Consider the following 17,196-nt stretch of genomic DNA (forward strand, 5'->3'; position numbering starts at 1 on the left):
ACACCAGAGCAGCAAGGACCCAAACATCTGCATGCGACTTTTAGAGCACATTTTCTTTTTAATAAAATATGATCACGTCTTGATTATTCAAATGGAAAGGAACAGATCTCTGAATAACCCACATAAAAAAATCATGCTGGAATCATATTCTTAAGTATATAATTTAAATACACACATAATCTTGTGTCTACACACACACACACACACACACACACACACACACAAAGGGCAAATACTTTTCAGCAACTCAGATATTCATTGTGACATTCTCGAGCAGTCAAGACATTCAAAACTAGATCAGTTTATGCATTTAGACACAACTACATATAAACATTTAGCAATTTGTATTCCCATAATTACACCATCTGGAAACCCTGAACAAAGGGAAAATCTGAAATAGACCTAGGAATTTGCCAAGAATCAGACAGCAAATTATACATAATCCTAGCTTGTATTTACTACTTAGTTGTAAGGCAAGCTTAGCGATTCTTGAACCTATTTCTTAGCTGCGATCCCCTCTTTTATGTAAATCTCAACCTTCTCTCTCTTCTTCACTTCTATCCCCTGGCCTTTGCATGCCTGTGTGCCCTCTAATTCACAAACAAACCTCCAGGGTAAGGATCAGGGTTGCTGGCCTTGCATATGGTATGCAACACCACTCAACGCAAAACAAAACAATGGGTACACCTGCCCACTCTGGATTCTGCCTGCCTGGGTGCAAATCCCAGCTATACACTTAATAGCTGACTTTAAGCAAGTTACTTAACCTTTTGGTATCTCGTTTCCTCATCAGCAAATGAGAATTATAGTCCCTATGTCATCAGGTTCTTGTGAGGATCTGATAAGATAATATATGCCGAACACTTAGAACAGAGCCTGGCTCACAGTAAAGTTCAAAAAAGGTTTGCTATTATGCAAACGACTATAAAATTAAGAACAATGATGATTTTTATTTCTTCCATGCTCTGGCAGTACCTGGTTTGATTTTGCTGGCCTCTTTTCCTTTTCATGTTTGGATTCCTTTTGTTATCAGTGAAGTCACAGAGCAAAAGAGCCCACAGGTGAAACCAAACCAGATTAAAAGTAAACCAGAGGTTGACATTTATTTTCAAACCAGCATCAGAGAAGTTCAGTGTTCCCATTTATAGAGAGCACCCACCTGGGTAGAAGAGTTTTCAATAGCTTTAACAAAGGGATCCATAATTATTCCTATTTTAATAGGAGATTTCTTACCTGGCACTCCACTCGGTGGTATAACATGGTAAACAATGGGTGTCTGCCCCCTGGAAAACTGTTCAGGAAAGGTCATCATAAGGGAGCATTCCATTAGAATATCACAACCACAGACAAGAAGCAAAAGTCATTCCTCATCGGATATTAATCAAAGATGGTAAATGGTTACACTTCCTCAAATAAATGTACATCTATTTCTTTTTATCCTCATAATACACCTGTGAAGCAGAGTTAACAGGTATTATTATAGTTTCTCCACAAAGGAAGTAAAGGGAATTTTACCAAGGTCATGTAGCTCTCTGTCCTGTACCATATTGCCCAAACTTTGGCAAGTCTGTTTCCACCAGCCCACCTACCATAGCCAGGAACACATTTCACCAGAAAAATAGGTAGGTAGGCCTATTTAGAATTCCATTATTGTAACTTGGTATTTTGGAATCTTGAAGGATTTTAATTTTCTTGGCAAAAATTTGCTTACTTAAGTTGAACGGATTGCAACTTAAATTATCATCAACACCTTTGTAGGAATGAGCAAGCTACAAAAAACTGGAGTTGGGTAGGCATGCAAGTGAGGTGTTTGTTGAGAAAATGGATCATGGCTCTTAGGAGAAAAAAGGATTCAAATGATTCAAGGAATGGGAAGCAACATTACTCTTTGAGAAGGGGGAAAATAGCCCTGATGGAAGAGGTGGAAGTCTATGAAAGCCTGGTCATGGCCCTCCAAATCAGCTTTCTATGTCCCTTCCCCCAAAGTATATTCTCTGCTAATCACATGCTCTAGAAAGGCAGGGACAGTGTCTTACTCAGTCATGGTTATACTCTTATGCATAGCATGGTATACAGAAGACATTCAAATTTTTGTGAATGAATAAAGTGGCCCCATCTGAGATGATTGATATGGTACCTGGAAGTAGAGGGGAGAAAAAGACAAGTCCAGGAATTTCATCTTACCTATAGGCATCTGAGTTAGTCCAAGATTAGTGCATTTCATAGTCAGGACCAGTGTGAACAGAGAGGCATAAGGACGGACTGACCAGGCCAAGGTTTGACCCATGAGCTAACAACATTCAGGAAGAGACTTGGTTTCCCCCTCCTGTGACCCTCACTCTCAACCTCCTCTAGATGCCTACACAGCCTTCATTCCCCATAAACTACACTGCTTTCCCACTTGCAAATCAAGCGAAAGAAAATTATTTAGCTTGGCCTGCTTCCAGCATCCCAGGAGTTCACCTTCCCAGGCAGAATACCACCAAAGAATAACTCCGTTGTTAATCAACAGCCCTAATCAGAGGAGAGAACCAACAGACATTTCAAAAAAGCTAATGGTGGCTCAGCAAGTGTGAGTTTTATGTATTGATCCACATGGCTACACAGCCTGCCATCAAGGCTAGCTTCCTCCTTCTAAAAGAGAGGGTTAGAGAACAGGTCACAGAAAGTATGTACAGTCAGGAGGTCAAAGTAAGAATGCTATGACCTCACCAATTGAGAGCTGGCTCTGATCTCACCAAAAGATAAGGATTAACACAATTCCACATGCCCCTGACAAACATGCACTCCACACCCTGGACTCCCAGCCTCCTACTGTACCCAGGCCTTCACCTCTCCCTGGGGTGCCCTTGGACACTGCCATTGGAAATATATCCTAGGAGCCTCATGAGGTAGAGTATTGGTCACCACCTCCCCTTCTCACAGACATTAGAAACTGAGGCTAAAGTACAATCAAGTCCAGACCAAATAAGGACACATGCGTCTGGATTTCCAGTTTGAAATATAAGATCTACGGCTCAGTCTGTGAGCCTTCCATCAGAAGCATGGGGGTGGGGGTTGGGGTGGTGGCAGGGGGAATAGAGTGACTCCTTGATCACTCCCTCCCCTTCCTCAACATGGTGGGGTGGCTCAGAGTTAAACCTCAGAAAGAGCTTCACTTGTGATTCCCTCTGAGCTGACATGACACAAAAATGGTGTATTTCTAAGGAAAACAGGCTCCGTCCACCCACCAAGCGAGAGACATGACAAAGTGAAAAATTAATGAGCTTCCAAATCAAGCTTCCCACACGCTGATCCCTGAGCCCGAGTGAGGTCAGCGGCAGCAAGATGGGGGAGAGGAAACACAGCAGATCAGGATAGCGAAGCCACAGCCACCAGCTGCTTGATAAACCTTCTGTGAGTTGTTCAAACTTGTCAGCGCCTGCAGCAGGCTCTTTGAAGTGGACTGGCGAGATGGAATTAATTTTTAATACTCATGGTTCCCCCAGTCCCAAAACAAAGAGACACACCGTGTTTTATTTAGCTTGGAATGCCTCTCATTAACTGCATCCCCTGGTGATTTTTCATCAACTCGCCAAGCTAGACGAAGCACTTGAGGACTTGTTTTCTTTAATGTGCAATTTTAGGAAGTGCTTCTCTTCTCTCCCCTTGCTCTCCCTCCTGATCTTTAATAAGTAGGAAAACTACTATCTGGGGTGAAAGGAACATCAAAACCAAAAACAGCATGGTGGTTAGGGAGGGTGCCTGGCCATCCATCTGCTGTTACATCTACAGAGACAGTGTAGAGGTGGTGGTGTGGGTCTTAATAAGAATGTTTTTTTTTCTTTCTGCTGCATATGTGCAGAAGCAAAATTCCAGAAAACAAGCTTCTCTTGAAGTGAGAGACAAGTTGTTAAATGTGAACTGACGGCAAATTCCCAATTTGTAAATGGACTGCCTATATAAAGAGTGTGTGGTAACAAGGATGATTTGGGGGGATGAAGTCTTGCTCTAAAGGAGCATTAATGACTAATACTGTTATGAACAACCCTTCAACAGAGGCACCGTATGGGAAGTACAATCATCACAAGGAGCACTGTCAAACCTCAACCTTTTATGAAAAGTCTAGCACCTTCCCTTTTGAGAGATTGGTGTAAAATTAACCTGAAATGGACAATAGGCTGAACCAAACATAAAATTAAGACCAAGTATACATATTGCTTCTCCAAAATAAGTTAGGCATTAGCTCATAAACTCTCCCTCTCTCTGCTTCCATTTGGCTCTAAGTTTGAAGGAGAATGCCATCAGCAAATGCACTTTCAATCTCGGGTTGGAAAGAGTAGTAGAAATAGAGCACAAAGCAGAGGCAGAGGTACAACTTGGGTCCTGAGTCCCTTCATCCTACCAAGACTCAGGAGAATTGCAGCTATAAAATGAAACACTAACCCACGATGATCATCTTTGTGGCTCCTCTATGGGCTTCAGTTTAGAAGATTTAGAGTCTGACACAAGTTCAAATCCTAGTCCTTTTCAATTCCACATGTAAGTGAAATCATACAGTATTTGTCTTTCTCTATCTGACTTATTTCACTTAGCACAATACCCTCTAGTTCTGTCCATGTTGTTGCAAATGGTAAGGATTTATTCTTTTTTATAACTGAGTAACATTCCATGAAAGAAAGAAAGAAAGAAAGAAAGAAAGAAAGAAAGAAAGAAAGAAAGAAAGAAAGAAAGAAAGAAAGAAAAAGAAAGAAAGAAAGAAAGAAAGAAAGAAAGAAAGAAAGAAAGAAAGAAAGAAAGAAAGAAAGAGATGGACATCTGGGCTGCTTCCATATCTGGGCTATTGTAAATAATAAACATAGGGGTGCATATCTCTCTTCAAATTAGTGTTTGCATTTTCATCAGATAATTATCAGGAAGATAAATCACTGGATCATATTTCTATTTTTAATTTTTTTAAGAAACCTGCTTACTGCTTTCCCCAGTGGCTGCACCAATGTACATTCCCACCAGCAGAGGGAATACAGTCAATAATATTGTAATAACTCTGTATAATGACAGATTCTAACCTAGACTTATCATAAGGATCATTTTGTAATGTAATGTATCAAAATATCAAATCACTATGATATATACCTGAAAGTAACAGGACATCATATGTCAGTAAAAAATTAAAAACAATTTTTAAAGAATCCTAGTTCTGTCATTTACTACCTAGAGGACACAGGAAAATTATTGAGGAGATGGGCAAATTATTTCATCTCCCTGAGCCTCAAGTCACTCATCTGTAAAACCAGGATAATAAATAGGTACCCCATATAATTGTTGCAAGCATCAGATTAATGTACATAAAGCATAGAACCTGACATCCAAGTGCTCAATACTTAACTTGCATTGGTACAGACTCAGAAACCCCACAACCACCATCCACCTTTCTTCTTACCCTGGCGAAGCAGACTCTGACTTGTAAGTTGCCTGTCGATAGCACAAAAACTCCCTCAGACAGCAAACACACATTGCTCCATCCTTAGAACCCACCTGGAAAGTACAGTTGTCCCGTGGTCCTGGACTTGGGCTGCCTACCACCTGTCCCCCAGAGTGCACTTCCAGGTAGTACAGCCCCTCATGTGCTTCAGACAGCAGGGATCTGCAGGCAGAAAGTGGATGTCTTTGTGAATCAAAGACAGAATTACCGAAGCCAGCCGCCCCACCTGACCACTTTAAATTTCCTCCCTGCACCTGTGAAATGGCGTTTACCAAGGATTCCTACATCTATTTGCTTTCTAGACCCACTCACCTACTAGACTTTAAAGATTGGATCCTAAGGAAACCATCAAAACCCTAGAGGAGAAAGCAGGAAAAGACCTCTCTGACCTCAGCCGTGGCAATTTCTTACTTGACACATCCCCAAAGGCAAGGGAATTAAAAGCAAAAATGAACTACTGGGACCTTATGAAGATAAAAAGCTTCTGCACAGCAAAGGAAACAACCAACAAAACTAAAAGGCAACCAACAGAATGGGAAAAGATATTTGCAAATGACATATTGAACAAAGGGCTAGTATCCAAAATCTATAAAGAGCTCACCAAACTCCACACCTGAAAAACAAATAATCCAGTGAAGAAATGGGCAGAAAACATGAATAGACACTTCTCTAAAGAAGACATCCGGATGGCCAACAGGCACATGAAAAGATGTTCAACGTCGCTCCTCATCAGGGAAATACAAATCAAAACCACACTCAGATATCACCTCACTCCAGTCAAAGTGGCCAAAATGAACAAATCAGGAGACTATAGATGCTGGAGAGGATGTGGAGAAACAGGAACCCTCTTGCACTGTTGGTGGGAATGCAAATTGGTGCGGCCACTCTGGAAAACAGTGTGGAGGTTCCTCAGAAAATTAAAAATAGACCTACCCTATGACCCAGCAATAGCACTGCTAGGAATTTACCCAAGGGATACAGGAGTACTGATGCATAGGGGCACTTGTACCCCAATGTTTATAGCAGCACTCTCAACAATAGCCAAATTATGGAAAGAGTCTAAATGTCCATCAACTGATGAATGGATAAAGAAATTGTGGTTTATATACACAATGGAGTACTACATGGCAATGAGAAAGAATGAAATATGGCCCTTTGTAGTAACATGGATGGAACTGGAGAGTGTGATGCTAAGTGAAATAAGCCATACAGAGAAAGACAGATACCATATGGTTTCACTCTTATGTGGATCCTGAGAAACTTAACAGAGACCCACGGGGGAGGGGAAGGAAAAAAAAAAAAGAGGTTAGAGTGGAAGAGAGCCAAAGCATAAAAGACTCTTAAAAACTGAGAACAAACTGAGGGTTGATGGGGGATGGGAGGGAGGGGAGGGTGGGTGATGGGTATTGAGGAGGGCACCTTTTGGGATGAGCACTGGGTGTTGTATGGAAACCAATTTAACAATAAACTTCATATATTGAAAAAATAAAAAAATAAAAAATAAATAAAAAATAAAGGTTGGATCCTTTGGCAAAATGTAATTGTTTTACTGAAAGTCCTTAAAATTAAAAAAAAAAAAAAACCTGTCTTGTCAGAATCGTAAGTTCATGGGACTTTAAGACTTGGAAGGGACATTGATAGTCTAATTCTAGTTTCCATTAAACATTTTTGACAGTTCCAAATAGATTAAGATATTTATGTGTGTGAACACCATAGGTCAGGGGCAAAGTGGGGCTTGAATCCTAGGCTCCTCCTGATAAAAGGAATTGATTTTACATGTTACCCCAAAAATTCTTGACTTCATAATATCCAAGCAGCTCATGAACACTTCATATATCCATCAAGAAAGTCCAAGACCCTCTCTCCTCTTTTCACAAATATCACAGTGATTTCCCTGCCTCTTTGATGCTGCCATTCATGTTGATTTTTGTAAGAGGGGGAATATGATCAATAAGGAGCTAGCATTAAGAAGTGTGTCCCCTACAAACCTTCTCATCAAAATCTTCAGTATGACTTTAAATATTTAAATCTGCACCATCCAATGCCATGAGTGGTTAATGAACACTTGAAATGGGGCTAGTCCCAAATAAGATGTGCTAGGAGTGTAAAATATACACTGGATTTTGCAGACTTGGTGTGCAAAAACTATATAAAATATATATTGTTAATAATTTATATATTGATTGCATATGAAATAATATTCTGGATATGTTGAGTTAAATAAATTATTAAAATTAATTTCACTTGTTTCTTTTGACTTTCTAATGTGGCTACTAGAAAATTTTAAATTACATTTGTGGCTTGTGTAATGTTTTGATTAGACAGTGCTGATTTAGAGGCTATGATCCCTGTTTTGGTGAAAGCAGATACATCTTTATGATAATGAATATGAGAGTACTGATGATAAAATGTGCATTTTTTTCACATTGGAATGTTAACTGAATACTTTTTAACCAACAAGTACATATAAGACATAGTGTTTCTTTTCCTCTAAAAAGATTATTTACATAAATGGTGCATCTTAAAATCATTAGTATGGGGGACACCCATATTAATTAGTATGGTTCAGTCTCAGTTGGTTAAGTGTCCGACTTCAGCTTAGGTCATAATCTCACAGTCCGTGAGTTCAGCCCTGCATCAGTTTATCTGCTGTCCACACTGGGCCTGCTTTGGATTCTCTGTCTCCCTCTCCCTCTGCCCTTCCCCCCAGCTCTCCCTCTCCCTCCCTCCCTCTCTCTCAAAAATAAATAAATAAACATTTTAAAAAAATAAAATCAGGGGCGCCTGGGTGGCTCAGTCGGTTAAACGTCCGACTTCAGCTCAGGTCACGATCTTGCGGTCCGTGAGTTCGAGCCCTGCATCGGGCTCTGGGCTGATGGCTCAGAGCCTGGTGCCTGCTTCCGATTCTGTGTCTCCCTCTCTCTCTGCCCCTCCCCCATTCATGCTCTGTCTCTCTCTGTCTCAAAAATAAATAAAAAAAAAAAACATTAAAAAAAATTAAAAATAAATAAATAAATAATAAATAAATTAAATCATTAGTATGTTGGGATTGAGGGGATAGATCTTCAGAGTTTTGATCTTCAGAGTTTCATGGCAAGTTCTTGCAGGAACTCTATGCCCAAGTATACCATAAAACCTAAGGAAAAGATGCAACCCAGTTTTAAAACCAACAGCAGGGCTATAAGAAAGTTCAGTTCGACAGACATTTATGGAGCATCTTCTCCTCACAAGATACTGTGCTAAGTACCGTAAGGACTACAAAGGTGGTGTTAAATACATCCCCTGTCCTCAAGGCACTTAATTCTAGGATGAATCTGAGAAGTGAACAATAGGCATAAAGTCATGAGAAACGTAGAGCTGAGGCACAGGGCCGCTGAGGCCACACATGCCATGCCTTTGTGTAAACTGCAAAAGGTGCTTCCTCCTCAAAGGTGTCGTAACCATCACTTGGATTTCAGCCCCTATTTGTCCCCCTTTCAAAGAAGGGAAAGATCACACTCAGTTGTATGTTCAGGGAAGAGGTGACATTCACAGGTTAGGATTTCCGTAGACACAAATGGAAGACAGGGAGCCTTCCTGAAGGAGGGAACCAAAAACAAAAGGAAATGATGATTTTTTTTCTCTCAACCAATGATCCACTTTCATGCAGCATCTCTAAGATATGAGTGGGGAAAGAATGAATAGTGAAAACTTCGTAAGCCAAAAAAAAAAAAAACTTAAGTAGGATGAAAGATGGATTACCTGGAATCCTGTACAAATCATACCAAAAAGGAAATACACTGAGGAATAAAGCAAATTTCCTTTCTAACTGGTTTTGGGTTTATGCTCAATCATTACGATTATGCCTAGTTCAAAAGATGAGTTCTTTAGATGGTAAAATGGCACTATTTATTGAAATCTTGATAGTGACAGAGCTCCTTACCACCACCACCAACAAGAAAACACAGATGAAAACACAATCCAACCCCTCCTTATAAATATCTCAGGTTCTCAAAAATCTTCCTTATATTCTCATCCTCCCTTAGGCCCTAGAGCCCTGATAGGAAACTCTGGTGAAGCGTATTTACAGGCAACCTTTTTAAAGCTGTAGCTGATAACCACAGTCAGCAAGGGTTGCTCTACCAAAATCCACGAAGATAACCAAAGCACTCAACCTGTCTGATCTTTCGCACACCCTGACAGGAGTACCTGGTCCTGCACATCACCAGTGGCAAATCCAAGAAGACAGGAGAGACGTCACAAGGGATGCTCGGCAGGTCAGGCACAGCCACATTCACCAGGTGTATCTCCAGCTGAGAGCCATTGGTGGGATAAAGGAGCTCTAAGTGCAAACCTAAACACAAGGGAAAGGGGAATTTGAGGCTAAACAGAGCTGTAATCCACACAGAACATAAAAACATGGCCACACAGGAGCACTGTGAGACACTGAGCTTGCCTAAGGATTAAATTACTACTCCTCATTTCCAAATGCATTTATGACTGCTGTGTAAATGAATGTTCTCATTCATGGGTGTATAAAAAAGAAATTTTCTCTCTCTCTTCAGGTCCATCCACTTAAATCCAGGCATTTTTCAGCCCTCAAAATTATTCTTTACACTGGTACAGGTGGGTAAACTAAGCCATGGTTTAGAAGTTCCCACATACAGGGGCACCTGGGTGGCTCAGTCAGTTAAGCGTCCAACTTCGGCTCATGAGTTCGAGTCCCGCGTCGGGCTCTGTGCTAAAAGATCATAACTTGGAGCCTGCTTCAGATTCTGTCCCCATCTCTCTCTGCCCCTCCACTGCTTGCACACGCTGTTTCAAACATAAATAAAAATATTTTTTAAAAAGTTCCTACATATAGAATCATCTGCAAGGAAGCAAACTAAGATTCTGGGGAACACATTGCTAAGTTCTATGCTGCACTCTTCCCTATCTCATCTACAGTTCCTAGGGTCCCATCCCCGCAGCTTGGGATAAGAAGGTGGATACAGGCATAAAATGGTTTGATGTGCTCTGTTTCTGTGATATCAGCAAGTGAGCATGTGGAAACACAGAAGTCAGTCAGTGGGTCCAACACCCTTCAGGCCCTCTTTTATACCTGTCCCTAGCCAAGGAAGAAGACTCACATTATTTAGGACTCTTAGTAAGTAAGAAACTTGCATTTGGTAAGACCCAAACCTACCATCAAAAAGGACTGTGATCCACGTTCCCCCAGCAAGACTACCTTCTTCAGGCTCAATGTGCAAACGCAGGGAAGACACTGTAAATAAGAAAAACACTGGTTTTGAAGTTCAGATTCAATACACCTGCTTCCCTAACGTTATAAAAACAAAATTTAGCATTCCTCAGAATCACCAGGAGGATTTGATAAAGCACAGATTGCTGGGTCCCACCCCAGAGTTTCTGATTCAGCAGGTTTAGGGTAGGGCCCAAGAATTTACATTTATGACCAGGTGCTGCTAGTTCTACTGGTCTGGGGATCACACCTTCAAAACTTTGATCTTAAGGAAAGTTCTGTCTGATCCACTCTTCTTGGACACCCAAAAACCTAGTGTTCACCAGAACAATCCTGAATTCCTACTTTCTTTGGAAAGGACCTCAAGGACACATTTGGCTTCTAATTAAACACATAATATCTCTTGTTTCTTTCCCACCCTTTAATCAGGTAGTCATAATTTAGCCACCAATTATTTCTTACATATCCACTTCCCAGAGGAGAAACTTCTAGAAGTTTCTGTTCCTATTTAAATCCTCCTGTCTCCATATTCCATCCTCTAGTTTTCTCCTTTTAAATATATCAGAGCACCTCCCCAGATGGATACAAAATTCTGTAGATGTTTCCTTGCCGTCTCAGAGAGAGGCTGAAGCATGGATCAGGGCTGGAATTTCCTTGAAAACAACAATACTATAGACTACACATGCTAGGCTAGATTGGGTTCTCCCAGAGAGACCATTGGCTGAACATGGCAACCAAACCCTCATCTTTGAAGATCTCCTGGACATGCCTCGGCCAAGGCAAAGTAAATTCAAGGAGCCATCAAAAATCAGTCAACTCCTCAGTGAGGTCCTAGATAGGCAACATGCTATCTATAGAACATTTTTCAGTTCTTATATCAGAAAAGTCAAAGGATAATCCAGGCCATGCTGACTCTGGGTAGCCCAGGGCTTCCATGTACATTTATGTAGGTGGCATAATGCACAACCGAGGATGGTGGGGAATCAGTCACATCAACACAATTATTCACAGCAGTCCCAGCCAGGCCAACCCATGCTTCCCGCTCAAAAGTGTATTAGATACTTCTACCTAAAGCAGACCAAAAACGAATACCATAAAAAGATACCAAAGATAAGCAAACTCACAGAGAAAATTAGAGACATGATTTGGGGAAAGAAGAGTTTAATACAAGCAGTTATTAACTGCTAAGACAAGATAAACTATTCCCTTTGGGAAGATAAAGCAATAAATCTAAAAAGAATTACATCACATGGCTCAAAAATGAATTCTAAAAAGAAGGTTATAAATTACTATTAGAAGCTCTAGATTATGACAGCAACCTCCATTGGCCATTAATTCATATATATATATATATATGTATATATATATATATGTGAATGTATATGTGAATATGTATATGAATATATATGTGTATATATGAATATATATGTAAATATATATGAATATATACATATATTCATAGCTATTTAATATATAGCCTGCTACTAAACAGAAAAAAATAATTTTTAAGCACAGAAAATTTACACCCAGAGCAGATACTTGAAGACTTCTCCTATATAATATTTTAAGTATCAATAAACTAGTTCTCAAGGCAACTTGTTGTGCTCTATCTATAATCCCTTCGAAACACATCCTACTCACCTGCCAAAAGTAGTATTTCAGCACTCATCAGAGAGATCAGCCAGCCAGTCATCCTGTCCACTTAAATCAATCCTTTCAAAATTGCTCAGATATTGAAAGCATATTCAGTTTTGTTGGAGCAGCATAGCTTTTGTGCTTTATAAAAAAATAACAAATTACTATCATTTTTTACTTACATACTACTACTTTATGGGGCCAAAACTTGGGGAATTAAGGAAGTGATACCTACATGGCCCTAGAGTCTTCAAATCGACCCACTATCCTCCCAAGCTCAGGAGAAAAGAGTTCTCTAAGAATCTCATATAAAATCATCACTATTTCACCTCCTCCCCGTTTCTCACCAACTTATTTTATGCATGTTTAAGCTGGGTAAATACTGATAGCCTCTTTCAATAACTCATTATGGAAAAGCTTAATTTCAAAAAATACTAAATTCTAGATATCAAGATACAAGTTAATGGTAGTTGCGGTGTGAGGGGTAGGGTAGGTTGTTTTGTTTCTAAAAGAGTCTCAGGGGCACCTGGGTGGCTCAGTGGTTAAGGGTCCAACTTCAGCTCTGGTCATGATCTCACAATTCATGGGTTCAAGCCCCGCGTTAGGCTCTGTGCTGACAGCCCGGAGCCTGGAGCCTGCTTTGGATTCTGTGTCTCCCTCTTTCTCTGCCTCTCCCCTGCTTGCTGTCTATGTCTCTCTCTCAAAAATAAATAGACATTAAAAAAAAAAAAAAAAAAAAAGAGTCTCAGTCCTCCAGGAAACCAATCAACACAAAAAAGTAAAAAGCTTAACAAAGCAAATGTTAAGTATGGTACTGGGTTGAAAACATGGTACTAATGGGAATTCGGGGAAAACGGTCTCGTCCTCACAGCAGAGGAGAAAGGGAAGAAAGAAATGGAGGAAGACAAACCTGGAGCCTCCAAACTAGACCCCATGATTTCAAGGTCTCTCTACCCCATTCCACAGGCCCAGCTTAGCTGACCTATCTTCCTTAAACCCTGTCCTTTACTGTGCCATTTTTCTGCTCAATGCTTTTTTAATTCAATGCAAAACCTCCACCACTACTAAAATGACCCTAAGAATACCTCTCAGGATTTTTATCAAGATTAACTGAGGTGCTATATGCAAAGATATTAACACAGGGCCTAACATGAAGGAGATACCCCACAAATGTTTTCTTTTCAAGGGCTCTCTATTTCCAATGCAAAGCCCTGGCTCTGACTTTTCAGTCTGGCCCTGATCTGGCCCCCTACCTTCCCAGCTTTCCCTGGCATGGCTCTCCAAACCGAACGAACCCTTCTCGGCACTGGACAGTTCCCCTCACCACCTCTCAGACAAGCCTTCATCAGGTCAGCCCCTTTTTGGCTCCTGAGGGCGGCTTTCTACACTCCCCAAACTCTCTCATTGTGTAATGAAAAGCTGGCCTTCGTTCACGGCCCAGCTCAGGTGCTGCCTCCTCTGCGGTATCTGTCCCCCATGTTGGTTCCACAGAAGGCAAGGAGAGACCAAGGAAAGAGGCAGACAGACCACTCCAGATTGGAAGGCAGCAGGTTCAACAAGCAAGGAAACTTACCTACTGGGTTGTCTTGGGCATCCTCAGGATGAGTAAATCTCTGCACCTGCCTGTCTGAATCTTAAACGTTTCATAGAGGCCTCAACCGGGTTCAAACATATATACCAGGCAGGTAGTCTCAGCACCACAGTGCTCTCTCAAGGCTGTGACCTGGTGGTCTCTCTCAGACAGGTTGGAAGAGTGTACATTTCAAGGACAGGGGGAGGGAAAAGGAGCCTCCAGGTCAGCTCTCGGGTCAACTGGAGGTCATGACCTCTCAATGATCCCTCCTCCTAACCATTGTATGCAATCTCACCTGCGCCCTCTTCTGCTGTGCCCAGAGTGGTCAGCAAGGGCTTTCACCAGCACCGAGGTGGCTCATTTGACAGCCACTTGGCTGCACTTAGAGGCAGATACCACAGCAACACTATAGGCACATGCAAAAGAAAACATAGGTTAAGATAATGATCCTCATTATAAGTAACATTTTTTTCCCATCAAGAGTCCCATGATCCAAACCGTTCACTTACCAAGTCTCCAAGGCTGGGGGTCAAACTGATGAGGTTTTTGGGGGTGACAGTAGGGTTCGTGGGGTACGGAGCCCACGACCAAGAAAGAATTTTTGAAGACATCTTTGGTGCAAAAAGGTGACTTATTGAAGCAGGGGGCAGGACCGTGGGCAGAAATTGCTGCCCTGGGACCATGAGGAAAGACTGGTTATATCTATGGGGTTGGGGAAGGTAAAGTCCAGGGGAAGTTTTTAGTGAGGTTTTCATATGCTAAAGAAGCCTCACCGGATACTGGAGGCCTAGCTATTGTCAAGCTAAAGTTGATTTTCCCTCTAGCAAAGCATTAATTAACAGGAAGACAGTAAGGAGTTCCTGGAGAAACATTTTACTCTGCCAGCCTCAAGTATTTGTCAATGGGCAGCAGGTTACAAGGAAATTGAATTCTATCTGCCATTTGCTTCTGCCTTTGTTTCACATATCTCTATGGAGGGGTGACAGAAAGTTAGGTCCTGCAGGACTGTGATCTCTACCAGTTCATCATTTGTTGTTCCCCTTTCCTTTGTTCTTGGGCAGCCAGGAGTGCCTAGGAATATCGCACATATCCCACCTGGGAGTGGGAGGTGGTGTTTGCGGCCAGTCAACTTGCCTTATGCTCCCTCATCAAAATCACTCAGGGCATTCACTTGTGTTTTTGTGATTTAATTAGCAGACTCAACAGGTGTGAACAGACAACATTCTGGCACAGGTGCCTCTTTTAGAGGCAATAATAATGTCCAAAGCCGTCCTGTTTTGGAGGATAGTTTTTCTCATTAGAGACATTTGTGTATTTGGTAAGGACAGACTTTTGCTGGCTATCGTTTAAGGCTTGCTGGGTGAATGCAGTAAGGGCGTCTGTGTGTGCCATGACATCCTACAGGCCAATGGAGGGACAAAGACGGTGGCCAAATTGTACCAGTTGAAAACAGAACACACTCACCTGGCCTTGAGGAGGGGGAGTTTGGCAGCTTTAGGCACCTGACCTGGTTGTGCATGCCATACATGTGGGCCAGGAGAGGCAAGGGAGAGGAGATGAACTGGGGGAAGCATATGCCAGATCAAGACCTTCACCTTCTCCTTCTTTCAATGATGCACAGTCCATTTCAGGCATAGTACATTTCAACAGGTCCAGCTTGCAGCAGGACAACCGGATCCCAGAGGAGACTGAGCAGTTCCCTTTTACCAGGGATGTGAAGTAATTCACACATTCCGGCACGACATCCCATTGCAAACTCCAACAGATAATGCCTTTCCCAGGTATGATGGGCCTTGGTGTTCTCAGCAGCATTGCACAGTGATCCATAGTGAGAGTTGGGGCGACTCTCATGACTTCCATATCATTGCCATTTTTGGTGTCTTACTAGGAGTCCCCAATCTGGTATATGGGGTAATGGTCCCTACTGATTTTTCATTTGAATGTATTAAAGTCTGGGATAGTATTTTAGCCCATCCAGCCCAATTATTTTACTTGTTAGTAATTTAATCTACTGCTTTCATATTACATTTTTTCATTCTACCAACCTGGTTGCTTGCAGGTTATAAGGGGAGATGGGACCTACATTCACTGCCATGTTGTTTTGCCCAGTCTTTTACATCATGACCTTTGATTTTTGTTTTTCTTTTGTTGTTGTTGTTGTTGTTTAAGTTTAGTTATTTATTTTTGAAAGAGAGAACGCACGCACACACAAGCAGGGGAGGGACAGAGAGAGAGGGAGACACAGAATCCAAAGCAGGCTTCAGTCTCCATCACTAGTTGGGAACTCCACTGGATGGCCCCAGACTCCTTTGGTAATGGCCTTGGATGTTGTTTAGAACAGACATGATGTTAGTGCATTAACCTAGTCACTGTATTTGGGGGGCAATATGATATCCTGGGCCATATGCCATCTTATTTGGGTGCTGTAGTGACCTCTCTTCGTATGTGTCCAATCTGCTTTATCTACTGATGGGTCAGTTGCTAGGGTTTATACCTGGGCTAGGGCATCAGCTTCCCAGATTGCAACAGGGTGTCAGTACCTTACAATCTGGGATGTGGAAGACAGTGAGGACTACTTCAGGCTCTTGCTGATGGACCAAAATGTCTTTCTACATATCCTGACCCCTCAAGGACTTATTCATGAATATCTATCCTTTGGCTTCCAATTATTTAAGCCATAGGGTTCATCTCTGTAGTAAAGTCCAACTGTCAGTGCAAAGGGTTAACAGGCAGGATGCATTAGTGATCACCAGCCAAACCACAGGGCTCAGCCCATTGGCTGTTGAGGTTCATTCCTACTTCGATCCAGATGGTGTTGGTGTCGGTCTGAATGGTAATTGCAGTCCATATAGAAGGTTGCCCTGACTAGACCCATCTCTATACCAGGCATGGGTAGGAATTTCCCCCATTTCCTCTCTACAGGCTGCCAGGGCCTCAGGGGCTACCACAGGAAGAGGGGTGGGAGCATCTGGAGGATCTACATACTCAACATGGGCTAATAGCACCCACATTTTTGAGACAGTGGGCTCTCTCTCCTCTGCTGCAAATAGCCAAGCCACTTAGTCAAAGTGGGGGGTTTGGCCATGGCAGAGGTGGGTCGGTGGGACATATTTTTAACACATCTCTTGATGGGAGGAGAAGTTTCTATCATGATATGCTGTTCCTTCATGAGACACTCTACCAGGAGGAACACTGGGAATACTGCTAGGAGCCGTTGTTCTATGGGAGCATATTGGATTTCTACCCCCTTCTAGAGCTGGGACTAAAACCCTAGGGGTACTCTGTCCTTTGGTTGTCTCTGTTATA

General features: G+C 41.9%; 1 protein-coding gene across 1 annotated transcript in view; it reads right to left on the reverse strand.

Annotated features, from left to right (window-relative positions):
• Window positions 1-12,375, reverse strand: part of PKHD1 (PKHD1 ciliary IPT domain containing fibrocystin/polyductin) — a 475,560-nt gene extending 463,185 nt beyond the window's left edge. Inside the window, exons 1-5 of the mRNA XM_007095512.3 lie at window positions 12,324-12,375; window positions 10,629-10,706; window positions 9,653-9,797; window positions 5,518-5,626; window positions 1,234-1,291 (exon numbers count right to left, since the gene is read on the reverse strand). Of these exons, the coding sequence (XP_007095574.2) occupies window positions 1,234-1,291; window positions 5,518-5,626; window positions 9,653-9,797; window positions 10,629-10,706; window positions 12,324-12,375 (442 nt within the window). The remainder of the gene's footprint in view (window positions 1-1,233; window positions 1,292-5,517; window positions 5,627-9,652; window positions 9,798-10,628; window positions 10,707-12,323) is intronic.
• Between the last annotated feature and the right edge of the window lie 4,821 nt (window positions 12,376-17,196).

This window comes from Panthera tigris, chromosome B2 (assembly GCF_018350195.1).
Source record: "Panthera tigris isolate Pti1 chromosome B2, P.tigris_Pti1_mat1.1, whole genome shotgun sequence".
NCBI classification, from domain to species: domain Eukaryota; kingdom Metazoa; phylum Chordata; class Mammalia; order Carnivora; family Felidae; genus Panthera; species Panthera tigris.